Source organism: Lagenorhynchus albirostris, chromosome 17 (genome assembly GCF_949774975.1).
Source record: "Lagenorhynchus albirostris chromosome 17, mLagAlb1.1, whole genome shotgun sequence".
Lineage (NCBI taxonomy): Eukaryota > Metazoa > Chordata > Mammalia > Artiodactyla > Delphinidae > Lagenorhynchus > Lagenorhynchus albirostris.
The window spans coordinates 73,763,388-73,782,203 of NC_083111.1; the positions used below are offsets into that span (position 1 = coordinate 73,763,388).

The window sequence follows — 18,816 nt, forward strand, 5'->3', positions numbered from 1 at the left end:
AAATTAAGATAAAGGTTTTCATAAATTTCAGCATCCATTCAAGATTAAAAACTACCAGAAAAGGAATAGAAAAGAATTTGCATTACAATAGAGGGCATCTATCAAGAAACTTAAACCTCATAATGGTAAATGAATACTTTTCTCTAAAATAAGGAACAAGTCCAGAATATCCACTATCACCATTATTATCCAACATCAATCTGGAGGTCCTGCTAGTGCAATATGGCACTGGACAATAAAGGAGGAAAAATAAAAGGCATAGCACTTGGAAAGGAAGAAGAAACATTTGCAGGTGACATGCTGTGTACCTGGAAAAGTCTAAGGAGCCTATCAAAATGCCACTAGAACTAATGTTTCTGTACATTAGCAAGGAGATATTGGAAGTTAGAATTTTTTAAATGCCATTTTCAATAGCATAAAAAAAAATACTTAACAGTAAATCTGAAAACATGCAGAACCTGTACAGAGAAAACTACAAAACAATGCCTAGAATAAAGACGAGATAAATGAATAGAAAGATACACTAAGAACATGGATTGGAAGACACAGTACTGTTAACATTTGTCAGTTCTCCCAAAATGGATTGATAGATATAATGCAATCCCGAGTAAAATCCCAGCAGACTTTTTGAAATAGAAATTAGTGAACTGATTCTAAATTTTATATGGAAATGTAAAGGACCTAGAATGCCCTGAACAATTTTGAAAAGGAAGAACTAAAGTTGAGGGACATATAATTTCTGATTTGGTGGCTTAATAAGCTATAGTAGCCAAGACAGTATAGAAGTAGCATAAAGATAGAGATGTAGATTGATAGTACAGAATAGGGAATCTAGAAATCAACCTAAAAAAATACGGTCAGTTGAATGAAGGAGAGTTCTTGTTGTTCCACATCCTTCCTTGCCAGTGTTTATTTGGTGTTTGCCAATGTTTTGGATGTTAACCATTTTAATAGGTGTGAAGTGATCCATCCTTTTAATTTGCAAGTAGATATCCAATTGCTCCAGTGCCTTTTGTTAAAAATATTATTTTCCCTTTGAATTACCTAGGTCCCTTTGTTAAAAATCAATTGACCATAATTATGTAGGTTTATTTCCATACTCTTCCCATTGATCTATATGTCGTTATGCAAATGTCACACTATCTTGATTACTGTAGCTTAAGAGTAAGGTTTGGAATCAATTGGATGGTGTAATTCCTTTAATTATGTTCTTTCTTACCTGTTTTTGCCAACTTTGGTTTTTTTGCATTTCTATAAAAGTTTTAGGATCAGATTTGTTACCTTCTTTTAAAAACCTGCTGGAATTTTGACAGGAACTGCACAGAATCTACAGATCAGTTACCATTCTCAGGAACTGCACAGAATCTACAGATCAGTTACCATTCTAACACTATTGAGTCTTTTGATCCAAGGGCATGCTGTGTTTCTCCATTTGTTTAGGATTTCTGTATTTTTTTTCAGCAAAATTTTGTAGTTTTCAGTGTTCAGATTTTGCACTTGTTAAGTTTATTTCTAAGTATTTTCTTCTTTTTGATGATATTGTAAATGGAACTGTTTTCTCAATTTTGTTTTCAGATGTTTAATTACTAGAATATAAATAAAATTGATTTTTTTATATCTTGTATCCTATGACATTGTCAAACTGACTTATTAATCCTAGAATTTTTGCATATTTCCAAATATTTTCTAGGGAGGAAACTAAGGAGACCTTATAGGTAAATGAAATGTAAGGAGATGAGGAGACTATTGAGAAGCTCCAACTTAAAGCCACAAATGGAGGGCTCACAGTAAGAGTGAGGGGGAACCATCCCTTTATAGGGGAGCAAAATTTGCCACCCCCAGATGTCTCTTCGGCAATGTGGGTTATTTTGAGCTGAAAACAATCAAGGCCCAAAAGACTCAGGAAGAAACTTTGAGCTTCCTCGTAACTGCCTAAGAGAATTTAGATACAGGGCTTGTTCCAGAACAGAGCTGTCACTGGAGATCTCTGCAAAGAATATGGGCTGAGTGGGGTGGGGGAGCTCAGCAGGGCCTGGAGATGAGAGTCCACTCTGGGTCTCATTGTCTCTGCTTGGCCCAGCAAGCATTTGTTTACCAAATATTTGCTTTTCCATCTCCATGCCAATTGCTTTCCTCCCCTTTGAAGTCCCAGATCGCTACCCCTAATATCCTTGTTTGTCTGTAGCTGAAGATAGTATTTAAGGTGAGGATTTAGGCCATTTGGGCACATTATTCAGTTCTTGTGGGTCTCTCTCATGTGTACGTTATTAAACTTTTGATTTTCCCCTGTTAATTTGTCTCATGTTGACTTAATTCTTGGACTAGCGAGAAGAACCTAGAAGAGTAAAGGAAAATGTCTTCTCTCCAACACCTTGAATGGGCCATTGTGTGGGATGCTTACAGAAAATCTAGACAGATGTGAGAAGATTGGACCAGGAAGATCAGCACAGAATACTCCAAGTAATTTCAGTGAGTTTCAAGGTGAGGCAGCCACCTTCGTGCAGAGGTAGAAATACAGATAGTACTTATGCCCTGAGGAACATGCCTGAGAAATTTATCACATGTTGACTCTGAAGTTAAGGCACACAGATAAGAAACCCATTGAAGGGAAGCCTGGCAGAACAAGACAGCATCCGTGTTTGGACGGCAGAATGCCTTGACTGTGACAGCAGAGGAAATGGCAGCAGACAAGATTGGGCTGAATAACTGATGCTCTGCCAGTCCCTGAGCTTCATGATTTTTATCTCTTCCAACTTGAGAGACCCAAAAGGACAAAACCTAGAGACATACATGAGACATAGATGTTAAATATATGTATTTTCCATAAGGAAAAGGGGAAAGAGAAACTCAAATCCAGCGAACAATACCAGTCAAAATGAACCAGAGAAGAGAAGTGCGTGACTTAAGAAGCTATTTAAAGCGTTAGAAAATAGGCTGAGCTTTCCTGAAAGCAAAAGGAGAGCCACCATGGAAATTAAAATGTCAGCATCATATTCCTCTGTTGCACAAAATAATACAGCAAAACACATACTGCTCAAGACCTGAAGAGTTGAAAGTGAGGAGGAGCAGTGATTCAGGAGCATCAGGCTTCTGGCTGCAAACAAGAACAAAGAGTGTTGCTCATCACCCAGTTCTACGAGGATTAAGTTGTCAGGCACTGCAGTCAATGACTCACTATGCACCCTGCGAGGAACTCAGGATGAAGAACAGAATGAGGCACTCTGTGCTTTGGGAAAACAGGCCCCTTAGATAAGGTAGGTAGATGTATATCTCAGGAAGAATTTTAATGAACCCAGATTCTTGCATCTTCCCGTACATAGAAAAGCACTAAATTATTAACTCAAGGTATCTGTTCTTTGTGACTAGCAGTAGTCTTTTATCAAGATGTATGCCTGCCTACATGTATTCCCTAGGCAAAAAGCATTTAGAAGCTGGTTTCTCCCCTACATCTTCAGAACTACTAAAAGGCCATCTCCCAGGCTACAGTCCTCAGCAAGATTCCTGAATAAAAAAAACTCACAACTCTTACATTGGGCATTTTTCTTTCAGTTGACATGGTCCCACCAGTTCCATGGTGCCATGGACTTCAAAAGCTTCAATGAACTGAGAATGATTCTGCAGCTGAAAAAAATGGTGATGAGGAGGAAACATTGCCAAGGCTAAGGTTTAAGAGGGTGGCAAAATTCCAGGATGGCAGTCAGCGTGGGACAAGGCTGTGAATGACTGCCCACCCAAGCTAGTGGATGAGGTATTGCCAGATAAACACCTGCCTTCAGTGCAGCACATTGGGCTTAAAGAGGAGATAGAAGTTGAGATTTTAAGTATGTTGACTGATGTCTGGTGCTCCCACCACTGGAAATTTCTCAGTTTTACAAGAAAAAGAACATTGAGTGCTTATTGTGTGCCAGGCCCTGCACTATGCATCTTATATTTATGTATTTAGTAATCACATCATCCTATGAGTTTGGGCACTAATAACATTACAACTTCGTAGATGGAAAAATTGGGGCATGGAGAGATCAAGTAGCTTGATGGCCATGCCATTGGTACTCTTGGTAGGATCTCATTGAGGTGGGAGTAGGACTACTCTGATGGATGATCTTTTCCTCTCCAAGACTTAACCATTCTGCTTTTAATGGTTAAGACTATTGGATTTATGGATGGAGGAGTATGTTAGAGAATTGTTAGAAGGTAAATGCCCTGCCTTGTTCTTGGTTTTCAGTCCATGAGAAGGGATTTTCCCCTAAGTGCTCTTGGTCTCTTATTCCACCCCTTACTTTTCCATGGATGTTGTTAGTTACCAGTTTGGCAGGTAACTTTCCTTTTTTTCTGATGTAAACATTGTGCTATAAATTTCCCTCTCAGTACTGCTTTAACTGTGTCCCACAAATTTTGATATGTTGTGTTTACATTTTCATTCACTTCAATATATTTTTAAATTTCCCTTGAGACTTCTTCTTTGACCCATGGATTATTTACAAGTCTGATGTTTAGTTGTTTGAAAATTTTGTTCAAAGAACTGTTGTCTTTCTGGCATTGATTTCTAGTTCATTTCCATTGTAGTCAGAGTATGACATCAAATCTTTCATATTTGTTGAGATTTGTTTTATGACCCAGGATATGATCTTAGTATATGCCCCACGGGTGTTGCGAAGAATGTGTATTCTGCTCTCGTGGGGTGGAGTGTTCTGTGAATGTTGATTAGATCCTCTGGTTGATGGTGCTGTTGAGTTCTTCTGTGTCCTTGATACATTTCTGTCTAGTTGTTCAGGTTGGGTCATTTTTATTGTTCTGTCTTCAAGTTCATGAATTCTTTGCTCTGTTCCTTCTACTTTATTGTTTAACCCGTATATAAAGTTTTTAAATTTTGGTTATTTTATTTTTTAGCTCTAAAATTTCCATATGGTTCTTTTTTACATCTTCTGTTTCTTTGTTCGTGACTATGCCTTTACTGAAACTGTCTATAGTTTCACTTGTTTTGAGTATGTTCATGATTGTTCGTTGAAGCATTTTTATGATGACTGCTTTAAAATTCTTTTAAAATAATTTTAATATCTGTATCATCTTGGTATTGGCATTTGCTGACTGTCATTTCTCATTCTAGTTGATATTTTCCTGATTCTTGGTAGGATGAGTGATTTTTGGTTAAAACCTGGACAGTTCGGGTGTGTGTTAAGAAAACCTAGATCTTATTAAATCTTCTGTTTTAGTAGAACTCTTGATATCACTGAGGTGGGAGAAAAGGGACACCACCTCATTGCTGTTCGTAAGGATAGATGTCCAAATTCTTGCTCCATCTCCATTGCCCCCTGACAGATATCAGTTGGTTGGGTGTGGGAGTTTAGGCTCCCCTGTCGGTCAATGCTGATGCAACCCTAGCTGGGAGGTTTGTCATCCTTACTGTTGCTGGCTGGGAGTGGGTGGAAGTTCAGGCTGCCCATGTGGTCTCTACTGACCCCACAGAGAGAGGGGGCTCATTCCAGCCCAACTGGGGTAAAAATTCTGGCTTCTCACATGGCCTTTCAGTCACCACCCTGGTGGGGGCTTGGAGAGCCTCCTTAACTTGGCAAGGGTGGAATTCCCAAGTCTCCCCCGCTGGCTTTTGCTGGCATGGGTTGGGGTGGAGCCACAGTGTTTTCCTGTGAGGGTTGCTGGAATAGAGCAATTATTGTCTAAAAGTTTTCTGTCTTGCCAGGCTCCCCTTTCCTGGACCTTTGGCTCGAAAAGCTTTTCTCGGGGCTTTTTTGGGGGTCTGTGCTTATTGGCATTTCTGGTTGCTGTCTTCTCTAACACCCAGTCTGAGATAGATGAGGCAAAATAACATTCAGGGAACTTGCTACCATATTGTTCCTCTGGTCCTGAGGTTGCTTGATGGCTGTCTTCTTCTATCCATCTTTTAGTGTCTTCTTCTGTTTGTGTTACATATAATATCCAGGGGTTTTAGATGTACTTAGCAGGAGCAATAGGGAAAAAATGTGTCTATTCCATCTTCTGGAAGCAGAAGTCTAGTTCCAGGAATTTTGATTATTGCTCTGGCAACCAAGGAGAAAGAGGAATGTGGCTTTGAGTCACTGGTTATGTGGGAGATGAGAGTAGCTGTCCAAGGCAGTGGCAGGGGACCCAGCAGCATGGCATCAAGCGGAGCTCTAGGAGAGATGGCTGGTAAGCAGTTCTCTGTGGTGGGCCAGAAAGAGTGGCATCTGATGTTTGTTTTGAAGCAATTTCCTCCTCTGGATTCCAATTATTCTCCATTTCCCCCAAATCCCCAGTAGGTGCTTATTATACCTAGCACCCTAGTCTTTAAGAATGAAGGAGATGAACGAGAAGACTAAGTGATTGAATTAGGATCGAGGAGGGAGGGAGAGGTGACAGGACCAGTGGTGAAGAGCCTGCCAGAGTGATGGAGGCCTGAGCCAGGAGCAGACTAGGGGAGACCAGACCAGGGCACTGCCACTCAGAGTTACCACAAAAGCTTGTACGTCCTCCCAGCTCAGGGGGAATCAGGTGAGAGCAGTGACAAGGAGCTGAGTCATCATGAGAAAGGGGTTTTCATGGTGAGGAGGCAGCGTCTTGGTGTGGTTCTCTCCAAGCTTACCGCTCCATCGCTTGGGTGGAGAGAAGCACCTCTCCTTCCAGGTATGCGTCATGCTGACTCTGAAGGAAGCCCATGTGGCTCTGGCTCACTGGCTGCACGCTTTCACCCTCATTGACTCCACTCTGTTGCTTGCCAGAGGCCAGACCAGCGAGAATGACTCAGCACACAGGCTGACCTGTGCAAGGTCCGTGCATGCGTGTTGGGGGTGGTAGGAATCATGGTGAGTGGGGTTTCTGGTAGACCTCTAACCGTGATTTCAATGTTTTAGAAAACTCGTCTGCTTTAGAACACCTGGACCTGGAGAGATGGCAGGGGCTGCAGAAGGCTACGCTTATTATATTGTTATAGGGTCTCCATAGCATGTGTAGAACTACCCCGTGTAATGGGGATAGCAAGGGGCCACACGGGGGGAGTTCTAATTTTCCAGTAAATGCGAACACACCTTCTCAAATCACCTTTGCCTGAAATCTAAGTCTCGTTGTTAGTTATCTCCCTGACCCCACGGCCAAGTGCTCTTCAAGACCTGCCCACGCTTCCTTCTGAGCACCTGTGGAGGGAGCCTCCATCCCCTACCCCTTCCGGTGGAGAAGCAAACGGAGAAAACACACTGATGTGCAGGCTTCATGTGCAAGACACAGTTCCTGCTCTTTTTTGGTTGGCGACATCTGAAGTCCTGGGACAGAAGGGAGAGGAGGATAAATATGAATATGAATGTGTGTGTGCATGTGTCTGGCTTCTCTAACTAAAATTCGTACAGTCTGTATTAATGGTTCTGCCTTTTTTGTCCTCTGCCATATCCTCATTGCCTAGAATACTGTCTGCTACACTTTTGGGCTCTAAAGAAACATTGTTGGAAGGAAAGAAGGAAGGGAGGGAGGGAGAGAGGAAGGAAGGAGGAAGGAAGGAGGGGGAAGGGAGGCGGGGTTGCCTTTCCTTCATGGTGGGCCTGAGCCCGTTGCCCAGAAAGCCGCAGAGCTTTGGCCTTTACCCCTGAAGATGAATTTTGAAGCCATGCCCCCCAGTTCTCCTCCCCGACAGCTGCACAAGATTCTCATCGCCCACTGGCCACATGAGTGTCCTCAGAGGGAGCAGACGCAGGTGGAGGACCTCCTCGTGGCCAGCAGAGAAAACAGGGCGGCGCTGCTTCACTGAGCGCCAGTGGCGGGTGGGCTGGGGGCACCCCCGTCAGCTCTATAAAGGCTCCCTGGCCAGAGCCCAAGGAGGCAGCGGCTTCTACCTCTTCGTGCCTGGAAGGGCCCAGGAAAATGGCCCTGGCCCTGGCGGTCTTCAGTTTGCTGGGCTCAGCCTGCTTGGTGTCAGCCAACAGCTTTGGTGAGTTCCGAGCCTGAGGCCATGGAGCGTTGGGTCAGGAGGGAGCTCTCAGGCCAGCCCCTTGTTAGCCAGGATTTGCCCCAGGGCCTTGGAACCTCTGTGATCTCATTTAATCCTCACAGTGTCCCGAGTTCAGTTACTTGCTCTTCCCTTTTCAGATGAAGAGACAGAGGGTCTTGAGAGGGAAACTGGATGGTCTGAGGTCACGGAGTCAGTGATTTGTGGAGAGGAGATGGGAAACCAGATATTCCTCGTCGGATTCTATCTCTCCCCCACCCCACCCTGTTGGCAAATTTTGGCATTGCTGTTGTTTTTTTTTATTCTCTTAGAGATCTCAAGTACTAGGTTATCCGTGTGGGATATTTGAGAAATAGCAGGTAGTGAAAAACACAAATCTACTGGTGGCATGAAATAGACTTAAGTTCTAGCTGCGGCTCAGCCACTTAGCCTGTGACTTCGGATAAGTCTCAGCTTGCTTCCTCACTGGGAAAGTAAGCAGTTGTGACTGATTTCTGCATAAGCTCCTGCATGTTACACACATTCTCCATGGAAAATAAGACACATGGGAGTTATTTGGTATTCCCATGCGGGACCAGGAAGGTGCTCTGTTCGCAGGGAGTGCCTTGGTAAATTCAAGAGCATCTCCTTTATGGTGTTCTGACCTGACCCAGCTGCTCGCTGGGGGAACGTGCAATCCAAGGGTTCACTTTGAATCCTTCTCCTGCCAGCTGTATGATCTTGAACAGAGGACATTCCCTGCCCAAGTCTTAGGGCCACATGGGTAAGGTGGAGATAATGCCTCCCAGGGGATTACGGGAGCCAATGTCATACTTGGAAAAAGTGTGAGTAGCTGCAAAATTGCAAGTTAGAACATACTTGATGATGGTGCTAGAAATAAAACCCGGAAGAGCATCTGTGCCTTTAGGGAGCCCGTCTCTCTTACTGGAATCCAGACCAGCAACTCCTCTCTGATGAATCACTTCCTTTGTGCAGAGTACCAGGTGGACGCCCAGCCTCTCCGTCCGTGTGAGCAGCAGAGGGAGGCGGCCTTTCTGAAGGGAGCAGACTACGTTCCCCAGTGCGCTGAGGATGGCAGCTTCCAGTAAGGCTACTCCAGCCATGTGGACTCAGGGGCCTTGGAGGCCTTAAAGCACATCTCATTCCTGTCCCCCGTCCACCCTTCCCACCCTCCCTTTACTCTCCTCCTTGAACGTGAGATGTGGCTACTGTCACCTGGAGGGTGCCTGCCACTCAGATCCTCAGACTAATCAACACTGAGTCATCTGAGCCAGAGTGCCCCAACCCATGCTCCATTCCAGCCAGAACTAAGGATGCCCCCTCCTTTCCTGCCAAAGCTTTACTTTAATAAGGGGCGCCGGGGTGGGGAGATCACATGACGGATGCTTTGGTGCCTCTTCTCCTCCCTGCATCCTCTTGATGAGTCAGAGGTGGAGGGAAGCAGGGGCCTCTGAACTCTCAGGTCAGTGGCTGCCTCCAAGCTGTGCTGAGTTTGGCCCTCTGGGCTGCATGACGCTGTCTCCCCACTGGGCTCCTCTCTGAAAGGGGTTTTTGGCTGCCCTCACAAGAACTTGGGGCCCGGGACTCTGTCCCGGGAGAGTGGAGTGATAACACACAGGAACCCTTTGCATGTGTTTCACTTTCCCCACGCTGTTCCAGCCACGCTTGAACAAGGGGAACTCCGTCTCTAGGGCTGTGTTCTGGGAAACATCCCTGAGACATCCGTCACCCGCCACCCCAGCTCCATTTTATTCACAAGCTTGCTTTGTGTGCCTAACGAAGCGCTTACCTACTCTCGAGAGCGAAGGCCAGTGCGAAGGCCAGTCCCTGCTTGGAGCTCTGGGAATTCTGGAGCAGAGGGTTTAGGAGGATGGTTCACCTTTGCCGCCTTATTTAATCAGTATCTAGCTGTTCTCGTGTCTCTTTCCTGGCCACGTGCAGGTTCAAGCCAGCCCTGCTCCTCCTCAGAAGGTTTTGCATACGAAGTTCTCTTTACCTGGAACACCTTTTACCTTCTTAGGCCCCTGGTATAACACCTGTCCGCCCCTCCGCCTCAGTTTAGCCATCACTTCCCCTTGGAGACCCATGGAGCGCTTCCTGAGTAACCATAACCCAGGCCACTGTCTGCCCACTTCTGGTCCACGTAAGGGGCACCTTTACCCCCTGCAGCCTCCATGGGGCAGGAGCGTGGACACCAGGGTGGCCTTTGCTACAGGGCTGGCAGACTGGCCTGGTGGAGAATGAATGTGCGGGGCTGTCACAGGTGTCAGCGCTTTCCCTTTCTCTAGTCACCTGCCCTGCTCCACACCAATCTCTTCCCAGTTTAAATGAATTAAAGCTTGGAGGGATGGAAAGGAAGAAGAAAGGTACCTACCTGACTGTGTCTCCTGCCCCCAGGACTGTCCAGTGCGGGAAGGATGGAGGCTCCTGCTGGTGTGTGGACGCCGACGGCAGGGAAGTGCCCGGCAGCCAGCAGCCTGGGCGGCCTGCATCCTGTAAGTTGGCGGGGGGACCCGCTGGGGACAACTCACATCCTGGGTAGAGCACTAGGCTTGGGTGTGTCAAGGGTGAGTCTCCCCATGGGCTGCTGAATCTTCCCCTTTGAATTCGACCCTATCTCCTACAGGACTGCTGTGAAAATCAACTTGACAAGTCATTTGTTTAGCTATCGCCTCTGAATTCCCCCATGTGCCAGGCTCGGTGCCTGGTGCTAAGAAGGAAGCAACAGGGAGCAGACATCAAAGATCTCTGAAACCAGAAAGCAGCCACGTGCACAGGAAGTGTTCTTTCACCTGGGGTGTTTCTAAAATTTGAGACTGAGGTGAAAACTTTCCTGTTAAAATGGTTGTTACGATGAGTAGTCAGAGAAAGCCCAGTCCCCATTTAAAGCATGTCACAGTTCAGCCGAAAACAAAGATCAGTTTACACTGGTCATCTTAAAATTGTGAAACTGAGCTTGGAACCACTTATCCTTTAATGGAGCAAAGCTCTGTTTTGGGCACTGGTTTTGGGGGCCAGCATGCTGCTGGGTCCCATGCTCTCACTGAGTTCTTGTTCCTTGTCTGTAACAAGAATATGGTATCAGCTATAGGATCAACTGTGATGGTTGAGAGGATTTAAAATGCGCATAAGACACCCGGCCCACAGTAGGTATTCAGTAGGAGCAGTAATCACTAACGTCACTAGTCCTCATGCACCTGAAGAAGACAGTTGTATTTTAATTCTGTAGATAACGTGAGTGGGGCACAGAGAGGTGACAGACTTCCTCAAGGTCACACAGCAAGTGTGCGGGGAAAGTTGAATTCAGACAAGCTGTCAACAGCCAGCCTGTACTCCATTCACACTGCACCTCTGCAGTGGCAGGGCTGTGGGGTGTCCTGGGGACCCATGGGACACGATGAAATCTGCCCTTCCAAGCTCGGTCCACAGGATGTCAGGAGAAATCCTGGGATACAGAGTTGGGCAGTCGGAACGCTGGTCCTGAGGCTGTTGCCAGCTCATCAAGCACCCATGGGCTGTGGGAAGGACTGCCCTGCCTTCCCGCCTCTGGGGAGGGAGAAGGGTCCTCCTGGGTTACGACCCCTACGTCGTCCCTGCTGTCCTGCTCTGACGCCACTCTTTGTTGCCACAGGTCTGTCGTTCTGCCAGCTGCAGAAGCAGCAGATCTTACTGAGCAGCTACATCAACAGCACGGCCACATCCTACCTCCCTCAGTGTCAGGATTCGGGGGATTACGAGCCCGTGCAGTGCGACCTGCGACGGGAGCAGTGCTGGTGTGTGGACACGGAAGGGATGGAGGTGTACGGGACCCGCCAGCGAGGGAGGCCGACACGATGTAAGTCCCAGCAGCACTAGCACCCCATGAGGAGGTGGAGGCTGTGGGCGGCCTCCCATATCGGAACCAAAACGGGGTCAGGGCTCCCCGAGAAAAGGCAGAGGACCTGGCCCTCGACACAGAGAAGGAAGGGATTTTAGGAAGGTTTTATTCCTTCTGATAGTTCCATGTGGTGGACAGCAACATTCACCGGCTGATCATTAGAAGAGTAAGTAGGATTTCAAGGAGCATCTCCTGTCCCAGGCCTTAGTCCCTGTTTGGGATGCTGTCACGAGTGTAGTATGAACCCATGCACCTCCACTGCAGAAGCATACACACCTCCTTGTATGGGAGAATTAAAAATTGTTTTCTTGGAAATGTTTAGGTCCAGGGAGCTGTGAGATAAGAAATCGCCGTCTCCTCCATGGGGTGGGGGACAAGTCCCCGCCCCAGTGTTCTCCAGACGGAGCCTTCATGTCTGTGCAGTGCAAGTTCGTCAACACCACGGACATGATGATCTTCGACTTGGTCCACAGCTACAACAGGTAAGGGCTGCTGGGCCCCTGAGCGTGCTCGTCACGGGCCATCCCTTCCCATCTCCTGCCAAAGCTCCCGCTCGCTTTGGGACTGTATGCTGGGACGCGCGCGTGCTCACGCGCGTGTGTGTGTGTGAGACACGCAGCCCGTGGGAACGGACAGAGGCCTCACGCTCCTTTGCTGTGACGGACTGAAGGGCTACAGCATTCCCCACAGAGCGGGCTGGCAATAGCCATTCAGATTAAAAACAGGCGAACCTTCTGGTCCGGCCAGCCCGTGGAGATGAAAACACCACAATGTGAAGATGTACGTTCTGGGATGTCTACTGCATTGTTGTTTATTGTAGCCAAAAACTGGGAACAAAGTGGCTGACAACCCAAGGTGGATGGCTGGATAAATGTGTACCTGCCATAAATATTTCTGCAGCCTTTTAAAAAAAAGGCAAATCAACAATTCCAGTTGATTCGGAGAGGATTCTGCAGCCCATTAAGATAATACGATACACAAGGTACAGATCATGTAAGAGGATTTAATTTTTAGAAAACAAACATCAGACAGGTCCCTTCACGTGCATATATGATTCTATATTATGTTCATATTATGTGATCGTGCTTGTGTCCATATAGGATTAGGTGGGTGCAGAGAAAAACATGAATGAGCACATACTGTGTGGTTATCACAGCCGCCTTGAGGGTCAGGTTGCTGTGGAGAAGGGAACCAGCGGAAAAGGAAAAATGATGGCTCCGTAAAAAACGTGGACCGTTTTTATAAATTGCATGTATGTTTGCACTTATCAATGAGTTTAAAGATTTAAATAACAAATATGAAAAGGGAGGTGCATCATAGATCTTGGCCCAAATAACTGGATAGCTTCTGGTTATTCAAGATGGCTACTCTATTACTGTAAAGGGCTCGCACAGACTTCAGATATAATTGAAACATTCTGAGTGAAAATAAATAAGAATATTAGTCTGTGAATACTGATAGGAATTCTCTTGGAGAACCTGAGCCTTTATGTGGCTGGCTTTCAAAACAACAAGTTTCTTTCCCTATGAGAGAGAGGGATGTGCTGGGAGAGGTCACAGATAAAAGCCTGTGACCAAGAACTGTCCCAGATATAAGTCTCTTTTGAGCTGCATAGTGTTTTAAAAACTGGGGGATTTTAAGTAGAATCCTGTGAAATTTCCGTTTGTGTAGGTAAAAATAGTTGAACATCAGCAATTTTATATGTTCTACATAACACACAAAATTCTGAATTCCTGATTCTGAAGAACAAGGGTGAGGGCTACATGCATTGTCGCATGGCACCAAGAAGCTGGTTCTCTTTGGACTGAGCGCTGCCCCCCGCCGCTGCTCTGGGTCTCTCCGTGTCCTGCTGCCATATACCTCTGCTCCATCTGTTTGCATTACCCGCCTGGCCCCATAGCATTTGCCCTGTGACCCTCATTCTGACTCTGTCACTGCTGGCAAAGTGACCTGGTCACTTACTTCTCTGAGCCTCAGTGTCCCCATCTGTAAGGACAACACTGGCTCATTAGGTCACGGTGAAGATATGCTGAGCCCTTGTCTGTGAAACCACTGCGAAAATTGTAAATTATTATGCATCTGTGAGGAAGATCACCAGCTTCAGCAAATGTAGGTTACATTCAGCAAATGTAGGTTACATTCCCCTCCCCGCCCCACAAGGCCTGCCCGTGTGCACATAGGAATCTGCAAACAGCCTGATTTACTGATGCTCATTGATACAAACCAACGTGTGCTCAGTTCAAGTTCAACTGGATGTTCACTATATACAGGGAATTTGAGATCCTTTCATTTACTTCAATATTTACAAAAATAATTGGAACTGATGGTCTCTGGCATACAATGGGGAATCTGAAGCACAGAAGTTAAGGACCCTAGCCTAGGAATCACAGTTGGTGGGTCCCAGAGCTGTCTGTCTCCTTTTACCATCCCACAAAACCTCAGTTCATCTCTGTTCCCCACAGCATAGAGCACAGAGCCTTGCATACAGTAGGCCTACAGTCATCAAAGAACTTCTTGCAGGTGCCAGCTTGAGGCACAATTCATAGCTGCTTCCACCAGAGGGCAGTCGAGTTAAAGGCAAACATTCAGGACTAAGCATCCATTGTTAAGGAACAAAAAAAGTTTACCCTTGAAATGGGAGCCTTTCTTTTATGTAAGCAAGCATGTCTCTGAGCGAATTCTGATTTAAGAAGGTCATGGGAAGGGTCAGGTGGCTGGTTACTGGAAGCCCAGCCATATTCAGGAATTTTCTGATAAGCAGACCTGGGCAGTGCCAGCCCCAGTGACTCCACTGGGGCAAAGTGTCAGGAGCCACGGAGGCTACGTGGAGAGTCTAGATATAACACCTAGGGTCGCCAGTTGAAAAACTACCGGATGGCCAGTGATATTTGAATTTCACATAAACAAGGAGTAATTTTTAGTTTCAGTACGTCCCCAATACTGCATCAAGAATTTTAAGCCTGAGAGGGAGTCGGGTATATCTTATTAACCATCAGACTTGGATTTTGAAAAGAATGGACTGGGGTCAGGGAAGAGCAGAATGGGTGCCTGGGGGCGACTCTACAAGTTCGGAGGCTACCGTACTAGTCCAGGTGAGAGGTGCTGTCAACTTGGACCAGAGCAGGTGATGGAGAGGACCATGGTGAGATGGAGTGGGATTGGACAAATATTGACTTGGTAGACTCCATGGAACTTGGTGAAGGAACATATATGGGAGGCGAGGGAGAGAAAACATTAAGGAGGACTCCAAGGTCTGGTTTCTGGATGGATGGTACAGGAAGAGTCTGGAAAGGAAAAGTCACAAATTTGCTTTTGGCATATTGAATCTGAGGCGATTTCTATGGGAAATTCACATGGAGAAGTGGCGTAAGGCAGTTGACCTGTTTCCATGGGGCCACAGGGAGCCTGGAAGCCTCATTTGCCAACCTGTTTGTTGTGGGTTCTTGATGTGCTGGGTGATGATTTACACTTGAACTTGGCCACAGCATTTGCCCATTTAAGGCAGGTCCTTTTGCCTCTTGAAAAAGGCAGCTGTTAACTACACTTGTTTGGCCGGTGACCAAAAGAACATGTCATGATGGTGTGACGTGATGGAGTGAGCTTTGCTAGTCCTTCTGGCCCCTCCCCCACCTTTCACATTGCCCTTACCTAACCACTAACTAGGGAAGCGTATTCTGGCGAAGCAGATTGTAGTAAAGGGCTTAAGAGCCGATGCCATTATCAAGGCTTTAGTGACCCGAATTAAATTCAGTTGGTTTCTTTATCAGTTCTCGTCCTTAGTGACTGAGCTCGTTCAAACTTCTTCAAATGCCTTGGCAACCCATGCGATACAGGTGATCCAGGGGGAAGGAGCAGATGCGTCATAACATGTGGTAAAGGGGCCTCGTTACCTGAACGTGTGAGCGACTGTGTGTGGAGACATCCTCGTGGACTCATCACCTGTTACCCTCACAGGACCCTCTGCAGTGTCTGCAGTGCCCCAGGCACTGTGGGAGTCACAGCGCTTGACTTTGAGGAGGGCTCTGCTAGTCTTCATCAATGGCGAGATGTCTGGAGGGGCTATCCGGGAGAGGGTTGGAGCATCTGACTGAGTAGGGGGTGTTGGCTCCCTGGGTCCAGGGGCACGAATCCTACCCTGCAGGTGAGCAGGACCGGACGCCTGGCAGGGCCTGACATTTTGTATCGCACGGAGCCTCATTTGTGATTTCTCTAACTCTGTGTTGGCCACAATCTGAACATAAAAGCAGAAACGCCATCATTTTCCCCTCCACTACAATTTTCCTTCTTGAGGACTCTTTTATTCTCATCCTGATAAAATCCAAAGAAAGGGAAGCATCCTTTTCCATTAGTTGAAGGTTGAGATGGGTCTCTGGGTTGAATTGGTGGAATGTGGGACTGGAGTGATTTAAACTTCCCGTGCCTCATGCTGTAATGGGCTTCAGAACCTCGGGCCAGCTGAGTGACCCATCACTGTCTATTAGATGCCAGGAAAAGCTCAGTGTCCAGCCTAGAGAGAAGAGTGTCAAAACAGAGGACTGCCTCTCAGGATATGGGGCAGGAACTGGGTACAGCCAAACACACTGCGTAACACCATTAGCAGAGATCACGTGGTGGTGAAGCCCTGGATTTGAACCCCCGTTCCCACCACTGGTTCAAGACCCATGGCCAATACACCTCACTTTTTTAACCTCTAAAATGGGCATGAAAAAAATACCACCTGCCTTTTAGGAGGGTTAAATGAATTAAATGAGTCAACATATATTAAACATTTTGCAGGTTGTCTTCTACAGATTAGTGTTCAATAAATGGAAGTAATTATGCTACTATTATTAGCACTTTTGTAATTGAATTGTCCCATGTTCCAATGAATGAACTTCTGTCATATACCTCCTGTCAGTGGGAGCAACTGGGCCAAGTGAGTTTTTAGTTTCTTTTATTCAACTCACTTAGTGTAACATTCTTTTTAATTTAACTCACATACACATAGTCATAGACCAACAACATGGAAAAAATCCATAATTCTACAGTGCGTTCATAGGTCTTGTTTTGTGCATTCATTTACATTCAGATTAACTAATACTCGTGCACCCTGTGTTCAGGCTCTGAGCAGTTCCTGAAAATATATTCCCTTCCAATACTGGTTCATGTGCATAGGAGCAATTGTAGTATATGTACATGCCATTTTGTATTCTATGCTTTTTACATAATGTTATGCATGCATTTGTTTGGGGGGTTTACTATAATTCACTTTTAATTTTCATATCTTTGGACATTAAGGTTGTTTTCAACATTTTGCTAGAATATATTACACAGCAGTAGACCTATCTGTGCAGAGAGCTGCTTTTCTGCTAACTTATTGGTTGGGGATATATTTCCAGATGTAGGTAGAAACATACTATACTTGGTTTCATAGACTTGCTATATAGGGCATACAATAAATCTCTCAGTGTTGCATAAACATGAACAAATCCTCTCTGGTTGCTATGTCATTGCACGTGGGAAGAACTCCTGATACAGCTTTACGTCACTCACCTGGGCTTCATATTACTTCCAGGATGGGGAGCCCAGCCAATTAGCTCCCTTTAGCAATTGCCGGGTCAGGCAGGATTTAGGCATCCTTTTCCTCAATTTATGGCAAGGGATGTATAGTCCTTGTTAGTGATGTCACATTGATTTGGTGTTTTTTTCAACTGTGGGACTGGGAAATGGCCTACATAAGAATTTCCTATCCTGGAATCTGGCTTCCTTTCAAGCTCTTGAAAAGTTGTAAAGGGATCTGAAGTCGTCTGATCTCCCCAAATGAGATCATCTACAATGTGTACCATATGTCTGTAAAGCACACTTGGCCCTTAGTCTCTAGGGTTATATTCTGGTAAAGGAACTTGTTAATGCAATGCTCATTAACTGTTTTCTGCCTGGTCCTATGAGACACACGCTTGGGCATAAATTGGTCAAATGCCACGAGTGAGAAAAATGCTAATTAGTGGATGACAGCCAAGCACAGCTTTATTTTCACAGGTCCAGCCTCGCTCTGGCCAAGGACAACCAATTTAGAAAAAAAAAAAAATACATTTACTGCAGGAAGCATGGAGCAAATGGCATGAAATAAAGAAGCAGCCATTTCTTTTCCCCAGATGAAATGAGGCCACATTAATTTATTTCTACAGGAAGAGCTCATGATGACTTGCTTTTTATGAAACGGTGGTCATAAATCCATTGTCTCTTAGGTTCCCAGATGCATTTGTGACCTTCAGTTCCTTTCGCAGAAGGTTTCCGGAGGTGTCTGGGTATTGTCACTGTGTGGACAGCCAAGGGCGGGAGCTGGCTGAGACAGGTAAGCGCATTCGCCAGACCCGAGATCCTAAATGTCACTCCCTGTCAATCAGAAACAGCGGCTGGGCTGCCCTGGATATGGAGGAGGGCGTGGCCTTCGCAAACTTTCAGGGGTGGTCCTTTAAACACAGCTGCTGCTAGTCTACGTGGTGCCTTTGCACACACTGGAAAGAGGTGCCCAGCCCCTGCCCCGACCCACCCCTCCCCTGCGCAGATGCAGCTCCAAGCGTGGCAAGTAGGACCCAGGATGGACTGCAATCTCTCACTCTCTCAGCTGTGCTCCCTTGTGCTGTGAACAAACTGTGCAACCATACACAGCCGCCCTGACTTTGAAAACCATTAAAGCCTTGTTCAGACCCAAAGCACAATGATGCCAGTGGAGGCTCTGGCCTCTTCGTATCTGTTTACGCAGCGAGGTCAGGGCCTCCTGTCTGAATGAACCCATCCCTCCAAACGCTTGCTGTCTTGGCTCAGGTTTGGAGCTGCTACTCGATGAAATTTACGACACCGTTTTTGCTGGCCTGGACCTTGCTTCCACCTTCACTGAGACCACCCTGTACCGAATACTGCAGAGACGGTTCCTAGCGGTGCAGCTAGTCATCTCTGGCAGATTCCGATGTAAGTACTAAGCCGACGGCAGATGTGTGTGTTTCTGCTAGGA

General features: G+C 46.1%; 1 protein-coding gene across 1 annotated transcript in view; it reads left to right on the forward strand.

The window, feature by feature from the left end:
• The first annotated feature begins 7,860 nt into the window (after nt 1-7,860).
• Nucleotides 7,861-18,816, forward strand: part of TG (thyroglobulin) — a 241,635-nt gene continuing 230,679 nt past the window's right edge. Inside the window, exons 1-7 of the mRNA XM_060127453.1 lie at nt 7,861-7,927; nt 8,921-9,029; nt 10,343-10,440; nt 11,577-11,780; nt 12,145-12,304; nt 18,050-18,156; nt 18,630-18,773. Of these exons, the coding sequence (XP_059983436.1) occupies nt 7,861-7,927; nt 8,921-9,029; nt 10,343-10,440; nt 11,577-11,780; nt 12,145-12,304; nt 18,050-18,156; nt 18,630-18,773 (889 nt within the window). The remainder of the gene's footprint in view (nt 7,928-8,920; nt 9,030-10,342; nt 10,441-11,576; nt 11,781-12,144; nt 12,305-18,049; nt 18,157-18,629; nt 18,774-18,816) is intronic.